This window comes from Crotalus tigris, unplaced genomic scaffold, assembly GCF_016545835.1.
Source record: "Crotalus tigris isolate CLP2741 ecotype Arizona unplaced genomic scaffold, ASM1654583v1 scf7180000018965.556698, whole genome shotgun sequence".
NCBI lineage: Eukaryota > Metazoa > Chordata > Lepidosauria > Squamata > Viperidae > Crotalus > Crotalus tigris.
The window spans coordinates 200,868-220,889 of NW_024097301.1; the positions used below are offsets into that span (position 1 = coordinate 200,868).

The window sequence follows — 20,022 nt, forward strand, 5'->3', positions numbered from 1 at the left end:
TCCCATGGGGCAGCTGGAAGCGGTCTTCCACTCATCTCTCTCCTTTATCCTCACCCAGTAATATGCCTCTCTCAAGTCTAACTTAGTGAAGACATTCCCCTTTGTCAGGTGGGTTAGTAAGTTAGTTAGTAAGGAGGGGGAGGGATATTTATTTTTCACGCTTACCACGTTCAGATTCTTATAATCCACGCCTCTGCGTGGATTATAAGAATCTGAAGAGACCCATTTTTTTTCTTTAAACAACAAAGGGGCTCCCATGGCAGACTTGGCCCATTCAATGAACCCCCTCTCTAGGTTTTTGTCCATGTATCGCTGTATCTCCTTCATTTTGAGGGGGAACATGGCATACATTCTCGGTGGTGGGAGTCTGGATCCCGGCAACAGTTTGATGGAGCAATCATTGGGTCGCATTCGCATTCCTTTTCACTAAATGCCTCTGCCAGGTCTCGGTACTCACTTGGGATGAGTGGGTCACCTGGTGGCAGTGAGGCAGCCATGTGCACTCACTTGTTGGGTGGGCTAAAGTTTCCTGTATGGCTTGGGCCATATAGGTAGCCTCATAGTTTTCATTCCCTTCTCCCACCAAATAAACAGCTTCCATTTGTCCAACCAGGCTAATCCTAGGATCTGTCATACCTCCGTCCGAGCCTGAATCTGAGGAAGACATGGAGTTAGAGCAGGACTCTGTTGAGGCCCAGGAGAGGGTGTCTGTGGCTTCGGAGGACTGCAGGGAGGAGCAGGCTGAGGCAGGCCGGGGCCCTTCAGGTTTGGAACAGGGAAAGCAGAGTTCAGGTGAGGAGCAAGGCCCCCTGCCACCTGATCCTAGAGCAAGGAGAGCAGAGAGGAGGAGAGAACAATGGAGGCAGGCTCAGTTGCTCGAGAGGAGAGCATCTCCTCCCACTCCACAAGGCACACCTGGGGATTAAGATTTAAGGAGACACTGTGGGGTGGGGCATTTGCTGGGAGCAAACGTGGTATCTTGAGATAATTGTGCTCTTGTCTTTGTTCAACCTGGACACTTTGAATTCCGGACCAGTTGGTTTCCTGCTTCACAACCACAGACTGCATTTCTGAGTCTCTCCTTGTAGTCTGCAGGCAAGCTGAGAGTTAAAAGGACTCATTACATTTCTGTTTTGTTTTCTTGTTATCTGTCTTGCCTTGAGGACATTGTAAACTTCCCTGGCTGCATTGAAATTGCCTTTAGCCAGAGGCAGCTGAAAGGAACATGTGTGTGTTCTTTGGCTGAATTCTTGCCAGCATATTTGGGAGCTTTGGGGGAACATCGGCAGTGATTAAAGGACTGTTTCTCTTGTGAGCCGACTGCTTTGCCTCTGTTCGGGGCCCTGGGTCAGTCAATTTTGGAGCCAACAGGAAGCAAATAAACTCCCGGTGTTCACCTATTTCTAAGCGTAGGGGCTCAGTTAATTGCATAACTAAAGTCCCTCCCATCAGGGAGCCATCGGCTTGCTCAAACCTCATGGGTTTGGAGAGCGGCTTTGCTCATATGCCCATTTTCATGGCAAATGGCAAGCTAATGAAGCACCGGGAGCATCCGGAATTGACTAGCACTTTTAAATCTACCTGTGCCCCTGACTTAGGGATTATGAGTTTGGCAGGTCGACTCACCATTGGGTTGTTCTCTCTTTTGTCATCGCTGTCGAATGAGGGTAGAGCGGGGGTGGGTTCAGCCTGAGTCCCGGCATCCTCCTGTGTGGGGGATGTGACTTGGGCAACAGGTTCCTGTGTGATCCAGTTGGATTTCTCTCTCATTGGCTGCTGGGCAGGTTTCTTTCTTGCTGCTGGTCCCAGTCTGTTCTGCTGTTGGGAGTAGGGGACTGGGCAGTTCGCTGCTCAATGTCTCTGCTGTCTACATCAGAAGCACTTGATTGGCAGGCCTGCAAGTGGCCTGGGTCTTTCAGCAGTTGCAGAAAATGGAAGTTTGCATGGGTGGTGGTTGCCATTTGAGTTGCTCTGGCTTTGGCTCGGCTTCAGGTAGGGGAGGCTTCTTGTAGCGGGCGAGCAGCTGATCAGGCACTACTCAATAGATGCAGGCCTGGGAGAGGTGATTGTCTAACCCTTCCCTGAATTGATGGACTAGGGACTGTTCAGGCCACATCTCTATCCAACTGGCTAACTTGCGAAACCCTCGTATGTACTCCAGGGCAGGCCTGTCGGCTTGTTTTATCTTATGGATTTGTTGTTCCACTTTAGTGCAATGGATAGGTCCTCAAATCTTTCTCTCAGTCCTAGGAGGAAGAGGTGGGGGGTCCTCCAATTTGGGGGCTTGCTCATTATATAAGTTATTCAGCCATTTGGATACTTCTCCCTCTAAGCTGGACACAATCATATCAACCATAGTGGCTGGGTCCGGGTAGAGATGGGTACAGTGGTTCAAATGAGAGTGTACTTGGTTGAGGAAAAAGATCAGCTTCTCTGGATCCCCATCGAAGGTTGCTCTAAAAGGTGGAGCAATCATTGGCTGCTGGGCTCCCCACTGTGGCTGTTTCACCCCAAGTTGCTGCTGGCCCCACCTTGGCTGCTGATACAATGGCTGCTGGGCCCTCTGCTGTGGCTGTTGCACCCCCAGTTGCTGCTGGGCCCACCCTGGCTACTGATTCAATGACTGCTGGGCTCCCCACTGTGGCTGTTGCATTCCCAGTTGCTGCCAGCCCCACCCTGGCTGCTGCCACATTCCCAGGAGTTGCACATTCGGGTGCTGTGGCCACCAACCCCCCGCTGTGGTTGCAGGATCGGCAGTTGTGGCATCCCAAATTGCCGTAGGTCTCCCAAAGGTTGCTTCCTGGGTGGGGGTTGCTGTTGTCCTCCTTGTTGCTGGTCTGCCAGGAGCTGTGGCATCCTCAGCTGCTGTAGGCCCACCCCCCAGGACTACAAGTGACCAGAGACAGAGGAGCCACCTGTATATTGATATTGTTCCCTAAATCCTGGTCAGCACTCCCACCTGCAGGGGCTGCCATATTCCCCATTGCTTCAGGGGCCCCAGACTGAGTAATCAATATGCACATCGGTCTGGGGATTGGCTGTCCCAGGGACTGCCCAGACCCTCATTTTGTCTACAGCAGTTGGGGCTTCTGGAGGGGCGGTGACTGGTGCTGGCTCTCTTTGTGGGACTGGAGGCCCTGGCCGGGGGCTGCCTGGTCTGCGAAGGAGGGGCTGGGGACTCCTCTCAGTAGGAGTTGATTGTCCTGATCGCTGGCGTATGGGGAATGGGAAGGTTGCTCTCTGCTTCTCATTTCTAGCTCCTCAAGTTTCTCCACCAATTTCTCCACTGACTGACTGAGAGCTGCAGACAGATATTTCCACTCACCCGAATCCTCAGTGGCAGACCATCTGGTAACTCTCCCCTGGTCTGGGGAATACAATATGTCGGAATCCTTTCGTGGTAGCCCAGTCTCGTCTGCCTTTGAAGTCCTTAAGGGTGGCAAGGCTGTCTCGAAGCGTCTGGAGTCTCTGCTGGGCTGGGCCCAATCCAACGACCAGATTAGCTGTCCCAGCAGCTTCGGTTTTGCCCCCAGCTGGGAGCCTGCAAAAGCTCTTTCTCCACCAGTGTGCTGGCTGTTGCTTTATATTAACGGTGTCTGTCATGGTTCCGACAGATGAAACTCATCAAAGAACTTTGAGGCATTGTTTACCTTAAATAATCTTTATTCAAGTAGCATAACATCGGCACGTACATAGGCCAAGCCAAAATCTGAATTCTCTTCCCCTGAGCACATAGTATCAAAGCACAATTCCATCCTCTAGTTAACAGTCATAAATCACATTCTCCAATTAGTTTGAAATGTTGGCTTTCCCCCCAGTTCTTCAACCCATCATTTCTTATCATCTCTTATTACAAAAAACCTTGGTTCTCACCCTCATACAGTATTGTTATATCTAACTAAACTCCCATGTACATTTCTCCTTCCCCCCAGTATCTTCTAATTCTAACTCTAAGAGTAAAACATAAAATAAAGAAAAATGGCTGCATCTCCATCTTTTGTCAAAGCAAGAACATCCGATATTAGCAGAGTTGACATTGTCTGTCAGAATCCAATTATATTTCATCTCTAGTTATCAATTATAGAAAACCCCATTTCTGCCTTCTATGGATTCTGTCATACGATGAAGGGAAGGGGGTGAACAAAGGGGCTTTATGGCCCTCACTTCCTTTGGTACACTTCAAAGGAACTGGATGTGTATATCACCAAAAGGACTAACCATAACAATGGGGCTATTACCTTTCATGTAGTTTTCTCTGAAGTCTCCATCCAGCCGGCAGTAAGGAAAAGGGGGTGGGAGTGTAATGCCTGAAACTGTCGCTGGAAGAAGGGGGTGATTGGGTGGGGCTATGGGGAACCCCTTAAAACCTTGAATGGGAGAGCTTGGACCCCAAGTCCTGTCTAGAACGCCTGCAACCATTTTCTCTTAATAAAGGATGCCTGTTGGAAGAATTATTCCAAGAGTTCTGTCTTCTTAAGATGCAAAGTGGGGTGGGTCCTTAGGACTTGCAAAATTAATCCACCTGGAAGGGAGATCCTTGCCGGGGGATTTTGCAACAATTTACCATGTCAGACAATGGAGCAAGAAAGGGAGAAAACTCTCTGGACAGAGAGCCGCTGCCCCAACTGGAACCTTGCCGGATGTTGGGATCCGAGAGGTCAGATTCCTCAGGAGAAGAAGTAGTGGAGACACGGGACCACAAGCCTCACTGGTCAATGGGCATTGGGAAGAAAAGTGAGTGGGGAAAGGAATCAAGAAAGGTGACCATGAGACAGGGGGCCAAGCAACCAGAGTGGAAGCAGGAGATGGAGAAATCCCTGCACGTAAGTGAAGAGGGAGAAAGCTGGGCACCGTACTCAGACTGGATTCTAGAGAAAGCTATTGACCTGATGAAGAGAACTCTCAGCTCCCTAGGAGAGGAGAATCCTGAGCCCTACGGTCGCCCCAGCTCCTGGAGCCGCAAAGAGAGAGACACCGAGGGGGAAGTGGAACCTGCAGCCCCAGGGACATCTGCTGATCCAGTAGTCCCCACCCCCTACCGAACCACAGATGGCAATCTGGACGGAAGACACTACCACCAACAACGGAGGCACCGATCCATTCCAAGATGTCCACCGTTGGAGGTGAAATTCAAAGGGGAGCCAACACGCTTGGGGTTTTTCCTAACCCAATTCCTCAGCTACATGGAGGAATATGGGCGGAACATCCCCAGTGACAAAGCCCGCATCCGCATAGTGCAATCTGCCCTGGATGGACCAGCTGCAGATTGGGTGGTGAACTTGCACAACTCCAATGCCCCAGAACTCAGAGACTTCAACCGTTTCATGTCCTCTCTGAGAAGACGATTTGAAGACCCCCTGGCTGATCGCAAAGCCCGCGAAAGAATAAAAACGATGAGGCAAGGCAAACGGCCAGTGGCTGAATATACACAAGAACGCCACAGATGACAGCTCGGAGGGCGAACCCCTGGTAAGTGGATGCATCGCACCCATCCTCAAGACAGTGACTATATTAATTCCCCCCATGCCCAAAGCCGTGAAGGTGAAAGCCTTAATAGACTCTGGCTGCACCCGCTGCCTCATTAGCCCGACACTAGTGGGGAATCAGGGCATTCCGTCGAGGAGCCTGGAACAATCAATCTCATTTGGCCAGTTAGATGGATCCATAGCAATAGGGTTGCCAGCTACCCTAGCCACTCTACCAATACACCTCTCCCTGGGCAAACGTGAGGAGAACATAACGTTTGTGGTGACCCCAGGCATGGAATGCCCAATGTTCCTAGGGATGGAATGGTTGAAAAAATGGAACCCCTGGGTAAATTGGAGGATAACAGAAATCAAATTCCCGAAGGGGGATCCTATGGACTTAAAATCCCAAGGGGGGCTACCAGAATCAAGAATAGAAAAAGCATCCATGGGAGAGGAAAAGGAACTAACAGAAATACCAGAAGAATACAGAGACCTTGCTGAAGTTTTCAGTGAGGAGAGGGCGGATGAGCTCCCCCCCCTCCACCGACCCACAGACTGTGCCATTGAATTCAAGCCTGGGCAAAACTCCCGAAGCCCAGATTATACTCCATGAGCCCAAAGGAGAAGGAGGAAATGGAAAGATTCATAAAAAAAACCTAGAGAGAGGGTTCATTGAGCCAGCCAAGCCTAAAGTGGCTGCCCCAGTCCTCTTTAGAAAGAAGGATGGCTCTTTACGCTTATGTGTGGATTATAGGGCCCTGAATACAATCAGTGAAAGCAACCTATACCCTCTACCCCTCATGAAAGACATGCTGTCACACCTCTCAAAAGGGAATTTTTTTTCTAAACTAGACCTAAGGGAAGCTTACTATCGCATGAGAATTAAGGAAGGGGACGAATGGAAGACCGCATTTAACTGCCCCATGGGGTGCTATCAATTCAAAGTCTTGCCATTTGGATTACAAGGGGACCCTGCAGTCTTTATGCAATTAATCAATGATGTTCTAAGGGAGCACCTGTTTAAGGGGGTCCTTGTTTACTTGGACGACATTCTTATCTTCACTGAAACAAAAGAGGAACATGTCAACCTTGTCAGAGTGGTTTTAAAGAAACTGCGAGCTGCCCACCTATATGCCAAACTCTCAAAATGCAAATTCCACCAGGAAAGGATAGACTACCTAGGTTATTGCATATCCCCCCCAGGACATTGAAATGGACCCAGAGAAGGTCAGAGCAGTATTAGATTGGGCACCACCCCGCACAAGAAAGCAACTACAAAGTTTCCTGGGCTTTGCAAACTTTTACCGCCAATTCATTCCCTCATTTGCCCAGATAGCCTTGCCCCTCACTAACTTACTAAAAATGAAGGGAGCATCTTCAGTAAAACCTAGCCAGCCACTAACATGGACAATGGAGTGCCAAGCAGCGTTTGAGAGACTAAAGAGACTTTTTTCTGCCGAACCAGTACTAAGGCACCCAGACATGGATAAGCCCTTCGTAATACAGGCAAATGCAAGTGATGTGGCAGTGGGGGCTGTTCTATTACAAGAAAACGATGATGGAGTATTGCAACCCTGTGCATTTACATCCAAGAAACTCACGGAAACAGAACAGCACTGGCCCGTATGGGAGGAGGCATACAGGATACGTTGGGCATTACTTACAGTGTCTTTCTAAGTGTCCCCTCAATTTCTTCATCCAAGTCCTTGATAAAAATGTTGCCCGGGGCTCAGGACAGGACCACCACTCCATACTTACCTCCAAGCTGCAGAGTGTCATGAAGGAGCATGTGTAATCATTTAGTCAACTGCGAGTCCATCTAATATCATCTACCCTATGTTTTACCAAGTTTATGAAAGAGAATGATATGAGGCACTCTGTTAAAGATTTTGCTGGGGTCTTGGGAGAACATCTGTGAGGCATTCCCTTCATCGACCAAGCTAATCACTCCATCAAAGAGGGAGAAAATCTTAGTGTTGCATAATACAAGTCATACTGGCTCTCATTTATTATAATACCACTGTCAAGTGTTCACAAATTTACGTTAATTTATCCAAGGACATTACTCCTGCAGTGTCTTAGAACGTAGAATAATAGAATTGGAAGGGACCTTGGAGGTCTTCTAGTCCAACCCCTGCCCATGGTTGTCCTAAACCATTCTGGACAAATGCCTGTCCAGTCTCTTCTTAAAAACTTCCAATGATGGAGCACTCACAACTTCTGGAGGCAAGCTATTCCTCTTATTAATGTTCTCACAGTCAGGAAATTTCTCCTTAGTTCTAGGCTGGATCTCTCTTTAATGACTGGATAAGAGATTGGAGAAGGGATTGGACAACCATTTGCATGAGCAGGGGGTTGGACCTGAAGACCTCCAAGGTCCTTCCAACTCTGTTATTCTATATTAAAGAATTTCATATTTGGCACAGATTTTATTATCCATGATTGAGACACTGTGTTCTATATTGTTTAGTAAACAACCTTTAATTCTCTGAGCTATCTGTAAACTGGTTTCTGGCTTCATATTTTAATGATTGCATTCTTTTTTGTAGTAATTCTGTATCTTCTGCCCATTACTTCTTATCCTGCAATCAAATGCTTTGGAGAATAGGTTGTCTTGCCCCTTTTTGTAACAGAACAACTTCAAGCTGGGAAGCCTGTATTTTCCTGTATCCCATTGTGAAAGATGGGGATTTGCTGCCTGGGGCCTTCCAGTCCTCTAGGAGTTCTCAGTGATTCCTGAGCACAGCTCTGTAGTTTCTTTGATGTCCTGGAATATAACTGATCTGGCCCCAGGACCTGCATTCATCTCTCTAAGCTCCCTTGGGCCCGTCCTTGCCTAGCCACTGCAGCCGTTCCTTCTTCTCCCAGGGGCAGAACATGACCAGCCAGGGCTCCATCTTCTTCTGGGAGGGGACTGGTGCAAAACGGAAGGTCCTCACCCATTATTTCTTCCTCACTTTCTCCCGCATTGAACCCAGCCTGCTTTGACTTTTCTTTTTTAGCCTCTGAGAGTTCCTTTTCAGAGCCTTCTTAACCAAATGCCCAGGGCTTCTGCGGACGACCTTGCATCCTTCCCAGATCCATTCCCCTCCTTCCTCTTCCTGCACATGCTCCTATTTTCCTTCAAGGCTTCTGTGACTCCATGTCTATCCAGAATGGCCTCTTTCATTTGATAGCGCCAGGATCCGTAAGTGAGCATCACATGCTCTAAAATCTCCTGGGCCAAAGAAGACTGCTTAAAAGGAAGAAATGGGAGTTATTTGTTTTAAAACCTATCCTTGGGCAATGCCCTGTTCTACCCCACTCCTAGCCCAGTTGTGGGAGGCATTTCCTCCCCATTCCAGAAGGAGCTGTGATAGCGAAACTCCCTCCCCAAACACCCTGACACTTGGGGAAAGGGTGCCCCTGAATTCTCGCTTGTTGCCCACCTTTCTGGAATGTGTCTTGGGTGCCCATGAATGGTGCTTGTGGGGGTGCTTGTAGAACAGAAACCTATGATTGTGTTTCATTATCTGTACTCTAACATTGTATCATGTATGTTTTAGATGACCACAGGGCATGGTCCAAAAAGTCAATATGGTGGTTGTGATAGTGCAATTAAGGCTCCACTCCTTTTTTAATGTGTGTCATACATTCAAAAGTGGCCAGACCCTTGATTGTATCATTGTGACCATCATGTTGACTTTCTTTTAACCACCCATATTCGTGGAATTCCCTATTTATAGCAGATAGCATGGGAGGCTGGAGATCAAAAAGAGAGACCTTGTAAGGACCCACCCCACTTTGCATCTTAAGAAGACAGAACTCTTGGAATAATTCTTCCAACAGGAATCCTTTATTAAGAGAAAATGGTTGCAGGCATGCTAGACAGGACTTGGGGTCCAAGCTCTCCCATTCAAGGTTTTAAGGGGTTCCCCAGTAGTCCCACCCAATCAACCCCCCTTCCAGTGATAGTTTCAAGTATCACAATTCCACCCCGTTTCTTCTTTCTTCCGTCTGGATGGAGACTTCAGATAACTACATGAAAGGCAAATACTCTTCTTTGTTAATGCTAATGTTCTCTGGTGCTAACGCTTTGAGGTTACAATAGGTTACAATAAACACACATTCAGCATTCAGCTCTTTGAAGTCTACTGAAGGAAGTGAGGGCCATAAAGCCCTTTTGTTCTCCCCCTTCTCTCCCTCTTATGGCAGAATCCAAAGAAGGCAGAATTGGGAGTTTCTATATTTGATAATTAAAGATGAAATATGATTGGATTCTGACATCCGGCCCCTCTTAACAATAAGAGAGATCCACCTGAAAGAAAACACAAGTAAAAAATTTAGTTAGGCTTGTTAGGATACTCTGTGTGAAACTTCTTCAATAGCTTCGGGGCTCTGACGTGACGTTTATGGACCCACTCATTTTGTGAGGCATGGAGGTGTTTCCAGGCAACTAGGTACTGAGTTGTTCCATGATATCTCCTAGAGTCAAGGATCTCTTTTATTTCGAAGTGTTGTTCCCCCTCCACCATGATTGGAGGTGGTGGGGGGGGATTTTTGGCCGTAGAGGTGACTGATGCTCTCTTTTCAGCAAGCTGCAATGAAAAATTGGGTGTATTTGCCTGAGGTTTTTGGGTAATTCTAATTCTACTGTTACTGGATTTATGATCCTTTTAATTGGAAAAGGTCCTATATATTTTGGTCCAAGTTTTTTACAGGGCTGTAGGGACTTTAGGTATTTTGTAGATAAGTACACAATTTCTCCTATAATGAATGGTGTAGGCTCAACCCTTTTTTTATCGGCTTGTGCTTTGTATGCCCGCCTAGCTTCATCTAGTGATTTTCTGACTATTGGCCAGGTGTTTTGTAGGTTTTCCATCCATTCTTTCAGTGAAGGGATCGTTGGTTCTTTTGGGGTTAACTCTGGCATAGGGTTGAAACTTTGGCCGTTGGCTATTTGAAAAGGAGTGTAGCCTGTGCTGGAGTGGACTGCATTATTGTAGGCAACTTCTGCAAAAGGAAGTAAGTCCGTCCAATCACTCTGTTGGAAATTTAAAAAACATCTCAAATATTGCTCAAGTACCGACTGGCACCGTTCCGCTTGACCATCTCCTTGAGGGTGGTGGCTAGATGTCAATCCCTGAGTGGTCCCTAAAAGGGATAAAAATTCCTTCCAAAATGCAGACGTAAATTGCACTCCCCTATCAGAGATGATGCGTTGGGGTGCTCCGTGCAATCTGTAAATGTGCTGGATGAAAAGTTTTGCTAAGGCCTTTGCAGTGGGAATTTTTTGGCAAGGGATAAAGTGCACCTGTTTGGAAAATAGGTCCGTGACTGTCCAGATAACAGTATTCCCATTGCTTTCAGGCAATTCCACTATAAAATCCATGGCTATTTCCCTCCAGGGGGCTGAGGGACTTGCCACTGGTTGTAACAGCCCTGGCGATTTCCCTTGCAACCTCTTTGCTGATGCACAGGTTGGGCAGCTGGCAACATAACTTTCTATGTCCTTTTTTATTGATGGCCACCAAAATTGCCGTTTAATTAAGTGTAAAGTTTTTACAAATCCAAAATGCCCTGCTGATTTTGTGTCATGGCAAAGTTGCATGAAAGTTAGTCTTTGAGTTGTTGGTATATATAACTTTTCCCCTACCCAAGGCAATCCGTCTCTCATTGTGCACACATGTTTGTTTTTCTGGAACCAATCATCTGTTTCCAAACTTTTTCTGAATTCAATCCCAGTTTGGCTGTCCAGTTGTTGGTTTTATTTTGGCTTGGGTTCTTGTGGTTACTGGTTACTTGGACCCCAAGTCCTGTCTAATGTAAGGACCCACCCCACTTTGCATCTTAAGAAGACAGAACTCTTGGAATAATTCTTCCAACAGGAATCCTTTATTAAGAGAAAATGGTTGCAGGCATGCTAGACAGGACTTGGGGTCCAAGCTCTCCCATTCAAGGTTTTAAGGGGTTCCCCAGTAGTCCCACCCAATCAACCCCCCTTCCAGTGATAGTTTCAAGTATCACAATTCCACCCCTTTCTTCTTTCTTCCGTCTGGATGGAGACTTCAGATAACTACATGAAAGGCAAATACTCTTCTTTGTTAATGCTAATGTTCTCTGGTGCTAACGCTTTGAGGTTACAATAGGTTACAATAAACACACATTCAGCATTCAGCTCTTTGAAGTCTACTGAAGGAAGTGAGGGCCATAAAGCCCTTTTGTTCTCCCCCTTCTCTCCCTCTTATGGCAGAATCCAAAGAAGGCAGAATTGGGAGTTTCTATATTTGATAATTAAAGATGAAATATGATTGGATTCTGACAGACCTTGCAGGCTGGTGTGGGTTTCCTGCTGCACTGTGTGGGTGTGAGTGTGGGTGGGTGTGGGTGTGGGTGTTGACTTTGTAACAAAAATCCTGTTTTCTCTGCAAATGACTTTGCCTAGGCCATGGACAGACATTTTAGTTGGAGGATATCCTGACTGCCTTCTTTTGGTAGATGAACCTGTTGATCTGAAGACTTGTGCCTGGCTCTCATGCTTCCACCTCATCCTCTGCTGCATCCGCTCTGCACCTCTGCACCTGCGGAGCTTCTTCCTCTGCTGCTTCAACAACGGAGTATGAAAGGGAACTTCTAAATGACAGAATAGAACAGAACAGAACAGAACAGAATAGCTGGAAGGGACCTTGCAGTCATCTACTCCAGCCCAAGCAACAGACCTTACAGCATTTCGGACAGATAGCAGTTCAGTCTTTTTGTTATGGCCTGTTGGCCGCTGGAGAACTCAGTGGCCGATTCAGATGAGGAAGCACGGGAATGGGCGCTGGGTTACAAAGGAATGGAGCTGTCACAGCCAGGAACAGAGGCAGAGCCTGGGCTGTCTGCCAGCCCCCAGATGGAAAGGTTGAGTCAGGAGAGAAGGGCCAGTGATTGATGCATGGGTGCGGCAGAAGCTGAGGAGAACAGCAAGAGGTTATGGGGTGGAAGAGTCACCGCTGCTAATGTATTCCCATCCTCAGTTGTGGATTAAAGGGAAGGGGCGGAGATGAAGAGGTGTGGCAGACAACTATTCATTTTCCTGCTGGTCAGCCACTTGTATTTGGAACTCCTGACACTTCTCCTTGGAATTTTTGCCAGAGTTTTTCCGCAGATCAGAGTGGGCGTGCCTTATGTTAAACAATAGCCAGCTTGCTTGAAGGACTTTTGGCTGCAAGCATGGTGAGACTGAGAATAACTCTGGGTATTGGGAGACCCCTACAGGGGAAAAGGGAGCAAGCTCCATTGTTTGGAGGCTATGTGAAACTGCTGGCATTCCTGAAATAAAAGAAACATTAGAGACTATTTGGCACCTTCTCTGCACTTTTTCTAGAGTCTCAACATCTTTTTTATAGTGTGGGTACCAAAATTGGTTGCAGTATTCTAGGTGTGGTTTACTAAGGCTTTATAGAGTGGTATTAGTACCTCACGCGATTTTGATTGAACCCCTCTGTTAATGCAACTTAAGATTGCATTGGCTTTTTGGGCTGCCACGGCACGCTTTTGGCTCATATTTAATTGATTGTCCACTAAGAGTCCAAGATACCTCTCACAGTTGCTGGTATTAAGACTGGTTTCACCCAATCTATATGCATCCTTTTGGTTTTTCTTGCCTAAGTGTAAGACTTTACTTTTCTCTATGTAGACGGGGTGTTGTCTTTCCAGGTGCAGTACCGGCAACTGTTCCAAATGGTGATTGTATTAGGAATGAGTGGAACCCTCCTTATTGGCTTCCAGGTCTCTGTGATCACCTATCCATCCCAGGTAAGCCACAGAAGCTTTTGCAACTCAGTATCTGCAGTCCCAAAGCACAATATGGCTTTAAGAGAGCTGGGAAGGCCTCTATTAGCAGACGTTTTCAATCTACTGAAACAGTCGCTGAACACACAAATCCTAGTGCACGCTCTCCTCTCCTCTTGGTGTTCTTCTCCAGCTTCACTCTCATTCACCTGGGCTACTCTGCTGGGCCAAAGATCATCTCTCATTGGCAGCTCTATCAGCACAATATATGCCACCCATCCTCACATGACTTCTATCTGGGGGGGGAGGTGTAGAAATTTCTCTGTTTTTTATACAATGAATATCCTGTGTGGTAGAGAGTGTGAACCAGTGGTGGGATTCAAATATGTGAACAACCAATTCTCTGTGTGGATTCTGTTTCCGGAAGTCTATTCTGGGCCTGGGCAACAAAAAATTAGCTACCTGTTCTGCTGAAGTGGTGTGAACTGGCTGAATCCAACCACTGGTGAGAACCCCATAGAATAACTGACCAATCACATCTCTGAGGATTCCCAATAAGGCTGCAGCTGGTGACAGGATGCCTTCCTGGGGGGTCAATGTGACTGAATTGTTACTAGAATCTTCCCTCTTCATGGGCATCTGATGAGTTCAGAGATGCTGAAGGGCTGGTGACACAAAACCCATGAGTTCCCTGATTTTATAAATAGCATCTTCACCACGATGCATTTGGTAACAGAACAACAGATTCTGAGATGAGACAGCCATATTTCATCCCTATCTGGTATCTACAGGCAATCCTTGACCTACAACCATTTAGTCAGCAACCCTTCCAGGTTATGGCAGTTACAGGCCTTAGAGGTCTCTGCCATTCCAACATCCCCATAATCTCATATCATGATCTGGGTGCTTGGCAACCCATGTGCACTTTCAACTGGTAGCCAAGCACCCCGCAATCCCTCTGCAAACTTTCTGGTTGGCTTCCCCAGAAAATCAGTGAGGAAGCCAGCAGGGAAGCTTGCAAGTTGCTGGGGTAAATAACCCCCACCTGTGCACCCTCTCCTAGCCTTTCTGTGCTAGATTGGACATTTGCACATCCCACACACACCTTCCTCATTGCACCCTTGTGCAACCTCCCCAAACTGCCTGGTGCCTCCTGTGCATTCCCATCCACCCTCCAAGGCACACGTGGCACCTCACACACACACCCTTGCACACTTGTGCTCTCTCTCTCTCTCTCTCTCTCTGATCTGCACAGCACCTCTCATGCACACCTATACATCCCCACACATTCTTGCATACCCGTCCTCAACCCATGCAGGACCTCTTGCGTAACCCTGTGCACTCTCATGCACACCTGTGCACCTTATTTGACCCACACAGCACCTCTTGTGCAAGCCCTCATACTCTCACACACAAACGCAAATTGTGCAGCACCTCTCATGCAGCCCCTCCCTCCTCTTCTCAACTCACACTTCCTTGCAGCCTCATGCACTCTCCTGAACTCACACTGCAGACACTGTTTTTTTTATTATTATTGAAAATTTTTCAAATTTTACAAGACAAATCCCCTCCCCAAACCCCCCCAGCCTCCCGTACCCTCCCCCAACTCCCCAAACCTCCCTAACCCTCCCCTGGACCTCCCAGAGTTGATTACGGGCTTATCCAAAATATTTCAAAAAAGAAAAAGAAAAAAAGAAAAAACTTAAAACACATATAAAACTTAAAACACATATAAATCCTAAACAAATCATAATATTCTAAATTAAATAGATTATCTCTAAAAAATAATAATCATTAAACACATTATAATATACTCTGAACATCTTCTAATCATGCTTATAATATTATCCACCATTCTACATAAATTCCTCCCAAAACACAATTTTAAGCACTACTTTCTTTGAACATCTATAACTATAATATAAAATCTAATATAAATCATAAACAAATCTAAATACATTTAGTTAAACGAGTTATACTCCCTCCAAAACACAAATTTAAACATAAACACAAATTTAAACATTACTTAAAACTTTAAACATTAGAATCACCTTATACACATTTAATCAAATTCCATCTTAAAAATAGTAATAATAATTAGAAAAAAAAAATAAATAAACCCAGACACTAAACACATTATAGTATACTCCAAACCTTCTAATATCATGCTAATATTATTATCATTTTTATAAACTCCCCCAAAACACAAATTTAAACATTACTTAAAACTTAAAAAATCCCTTATACACATTTAAATCTTTATCAATAAGAAATTCCATCCACAATAAACACATTTAACATTTAAATCTTCACCAATAACAAATTCCATCCACAAAAAAACCACAATCCTTATCAGTCTCAATTGTCCATTTTCATTCTCCATCCATTATCATACTGATATTATTATTATCAATCTCGATTGTCCATTTTCATTCTCCATCCTTATCATTCTCTAATTTTGAATATTCGTCTTTAACCTTATCAAACTCAAGAGAAGTGCTTTGAGATCTGGCTTTAAAGATTGCTCCAAAATTTCTGGATCTCCCAACAACTCAGAAGCCAATACATGTGGGGATTCCTTAAACTCCTTATTCTGTTTGTCTTTTTCTTTACAATTATATGTTGCACGAATTGTCCTCTGCCCCTTCCTCTCAACTTGTTGAAACTCCTCAAGCTGAGATTTCCCATTTTTCATTTCAGACAACAATTCCATCCTTGAAGATTGCTCCAAAGGCTTTATAAGTCTTGCTTCTCCCACAGATTCAGAAACCACTAGATGTGAAACTTCCTTAATCTTCTTCTGTTGTTGCTTTTCTTTACAGTTATGTGATACACAAGTTATCTTCTGCTCCTCAATCTGAACGTGTTGAGATCTCTCAGGCAAAGGTTCCCCAATTTTAGGGTCTTCAAACTGTAATTCTACATTCTTTTCTTCCAAGGTTTTAAACTTAATAGATGACGATGAACATATCCCCAAGACCGAAGTATAAAAATCTTTTGCTTGAGAAGCAGTATTAAGTCTATAAGATATCCCCAGGTAGTTCACCACCATTCCAATCGGAACATCCCATCTGAACGAAATTCGTCTCTTTTTAAGTTCATTCGCTAAAAAAGCAAACTCCTTTCTTCTTCTTAAAATTTTAGATGGGATCTCCTTTAAAATTATAACATCTTGTGAAGCAATTTGAAATCTCTTCTTATAAAAAGCTTGTATAATTTCATTGCGTAGAGATCTTTTCCCAAAGTAAATTACCACATCTCTTGGCAAATTCTTTTGCACTGCCACCACAGAATTAACTCGAAATAATTTTTCAATTTCACTAAGTATTTCCTTTTTTTCTTTATTCAAAATCACAGCAAAGTCCTTTGCAACCATCTCTTTCAGATCTCCTTGCAAGGACTCTCCCAAGCCTCTAATTCTTAAGGCATATTCCATTTGTCAATATTGAAGCATAAGAATCTCATTTTCCATTTCCTTTTCCATACTTTCAATTTTTCCCTCCATTAATTCCACTTTTTCAACTACTTCTTCCACACGGGAATTCAACTTTTCAATAACAGAAGCAACTCCTTTTAAAGCCAAAACTATGTCTTGCCTCAAAATCTTGTTATTTTCCTCTAAAATCTTTTTCATTTCTGCCCTAATTTGAATTGTAACATTTCCCATCATGTCTTGCAAATCCTTCACAATTGCTGGTTGGACCACAGAAGAGGGTGAAACTATTGATTTAAGAACTGTAAAAGTCCCTGGACGCTTTGGAGCCATCTTAAAAAAAAAAAAAAAACTTTACTCCTTCTTGAGAATTACAAAAATTCCTTCAAAAAAATCATAACTCCCTCAAAAGAAAATCTTTATAATGATAAAAAAGGGAGTTAGAAAAGAAGAAGAAAAAAAAAGGAATTAAAATATCCGTTCCAATCATTAAAAAGAAAAAAAGGGGGGGGAGAGAAAACACCAAAAAGCCTGCCTTTTAAAAATACAAAAGACAAAGCAAAAAAGTCAAACAAAAACAATCATGTTTAAAAAGTTAAACAACAAAAATAATAATGCTTCTAAGATCCATCCAATCATTAAAAAGAAAAAAAAAGAGAAAGTAAAAGAAGCCGATCGCCATTCTAGCTTCCCAGAAAAAAAAACGCTAGAAAGTCTGCCGATCGCCATTTTACTTTCCCTTTCAGCACAAAGTAAAAAGTAAAAGGAGAAAATATAAACATGAAAATAAACCTTTAAACTTAAAATACATATAAAATCAAAGAAAGCAAAAAGTAAATCCTCTAATCAACTCTGTCCGCTTCTAAAAAAAACTCACCAGGTCCCTTTAAGTGCGGAGGTGATTGCAACGGCTTGTTTTGTCCCTAGGGACAAAAGCAGCTGGGAAGCGGAGACAGTCTGAACTCCGTGGGAGCACTCTGTCACCCCCCAAAAAAAGAAATTGGGGGTACATAAGAGGCTCTACCACTATTCAGATAACCCTCTTTCCCCCCCTTTGCCCGGGAGGGGGATTTTGAACCGCTGAACAGCTGATGTACGCTGTTCATAGCGATTCATTACACTTACCCAGGAGGACGGCTAAAAAGTAGCCACCATCGCCGCGCAGATCCACCGGAAGTCCTCACACTGCAGACACTGTTGTCATTAAGGGATGTATTTATACTTTGCCACCAATTGCTTAGCAACTGAAATTCTGATCCGAATTGTTGTTGTAAGTTGAGGACTACCTGTAGTGACTTCATATATTTGTGACTCTTATAGCCAGGAAATATAATAAAGCGAGTGTTAATGGAGTTCAGAATTCTCTTTTTAGAGATGATATTCTGGCTTAGCTATGTGCCCCCTTTATCACTTTTTATACTTGTCCTTGTCTTTCAGTTTATCAGAGAGTTCTTTGTGCAGCCATGCTGGTTTCTTTTGAGAGATGTTATTTTTCTTCTTCGTTGGTATTGTAGTAGACTGGGCTTTTATAATCTCACTTTTCAAAAATTTCCCAGATTTCTTGAACTGTTTTCTCCTTGAGGATTCTCATCCATGGAATCCTTCTCAAACTCTCTCTAAGTTTATTGAAAGCTCTCTTAAAGTCCAAGACTCTAGTTTGACTTGGTTCTACTGCTTGTGCTTGTATAATGTTGTACTCCAATATTGCATGATCACTCCCCCCCCCAAGGTTCCTGTAGCTTTGATACTTTCTATCATTTCATCCCTGTTAGTGAGAATTAAGTCCAACATGGCTGACCACCACCCCAGTTTCCTTCTCTACTTTTGAGGAGATAAAGTTTTCTGCTAGGTTTGTCAGGAACCTGTTTCATCTTCCACTTGGTGCAGAGTTTGTCTCCCAGTTGATGTTGTGGTAGTTAAAATTCCCCATTACTATTGTGATGTGCTTCCTACATACAGTACCTTAGTTAGCTGACTAGCAAAAAGTGCTTCTATTTCCTCTATTTGGTTGGGTGGCCTATGGCAATGTCATTTCCCCCCTTTTATATTGATCCAAATGCATTCAAGATGGTTTTCTTCATTGTTCTGCTCTATTTCTGTAGAGATATAGTTATTTCTTATATATAGTGCAACTCCACCTTCTTTATTTGGTCTGCTTCTTTTAAATAATTTAAATCCCTCTAGCTGTATATTCCATTCATGGGTTTCATCTCACCAAGTTTCCGTAATGGCAACAATATCATATCTGCCCTCATTTACTTGAATTTCTAGTTCACCCTGTTTATTCCTCATACTTTGTATGTTGATGTCTATGTACTGTATAGTATGCTCAGGGGCAATTTGGTCAAAGGCCCTTGCCATGTAGAATACAGAATAACAGAGCTGAAAGGGACCTTGGAGGTCTTCTAATTGAAACCCCTCAAGCAAGAGATGTGGTCATTCCAATCCATCATCAGAGCCTTAGCCAAACTGCACAATAATTGCAATCTCTCTCAGAAGTCCCACTAGGTCCCATCAGGTGCCTGGGGCAGAATAATCAAACAGACTGCTCCTCTCTGCAACAGGGGTATCCACAAAGAACTGTAGGGGTAAGAGAGAATTATGTGTCCATGACAGAGGCCAATTCTAAATAATCTTGCCACTGCCCAAGGATAAAGACCAGATCTAATTTGGGACCACTGCTTTGAGCTGGATCCATTAATTTGGATCAGGTCCATGATTGCCATGATCCCAAGCTCCCTCCAGCTCTGGGCCCAGAGAAGCCAAGTTGAACTTTCCCAGCACCATAACTCTAGGGAATGCCTCCATCACCAAAGTCCAGAGTATTTTGCCCAAAATGTTACCCACAGGAAGGGAAGGAAATATGCAGCAGCCCCAGCTGATCCTTATGATCCAATTTCACAAACAGCACTCCTAAAAGCCCCAGAGATGCTTGACCCTTAGCTACACTCCTATCCCTACCCCAGAATAATGCCTGATGCCACACTTGAGCTATCCAGAAAAGCACATTTCCAAAAGAGGAACCATGAACCACGTGTCAGTAGGGTCAATCAAGTCATGGATGAGATAAGCTTTATAGTAACCGACCCAGCTTTAAGCAGCAACAGGAGGAGTCAGGACCTCTGAAGCTCCAGAGACCAGGTCTTGGTGTTGACCTGGTCTCTGGATATGATATGATAAGTCTGCCTCCCACTGCAGACCTGTCATCACCTCAGTATTGAATATCAGTTCCTACATTTTGCACAGATAGATAAATTGCTGAGAAAATGTAATGATAGACTAAGTACCCACAATGTCATGGTTCCAACAGATGAAACTCTTCAAAAGAACTTTAAGGCATTGTTCACCTAAAGAATCTTTTATTCG

At 44.5% G+C, this 20,022-nt stretch overlaps 1 protein-coding gene across 5 annotated transcripts in view; it reads left to right on the forward strand.

Annotated features, from left to right (window-relative positions):
• The window catches only part of LOC120314631 (solute carrier family 2, facilitated glucose transporter member 11-like), a 68,672-nt gene that overhangs the window by 14,013 nt on the left and 34,637 nt on the right, over positions 1-20,022 (forward strand). For 4 of the 5 annotated variants that reach the window (XM_039357918.1, XM_039357919.1, XM_039357915.1 and 1 more), the window contains exon 2: positions 13,149-13,247. The exons of the other annotated variant lie outside the window; for it this stretch is intronic. In XM_039357918.1, the coding sequence (XP_039213852.1) occupies positions 13,149-13,247 (99 nt within the window). The remainder of the gene's footprint in view (positions 1-13,148; positions 13,248-20,022) is intronic. 5 annotated transcript variants of the gene reach the window in all.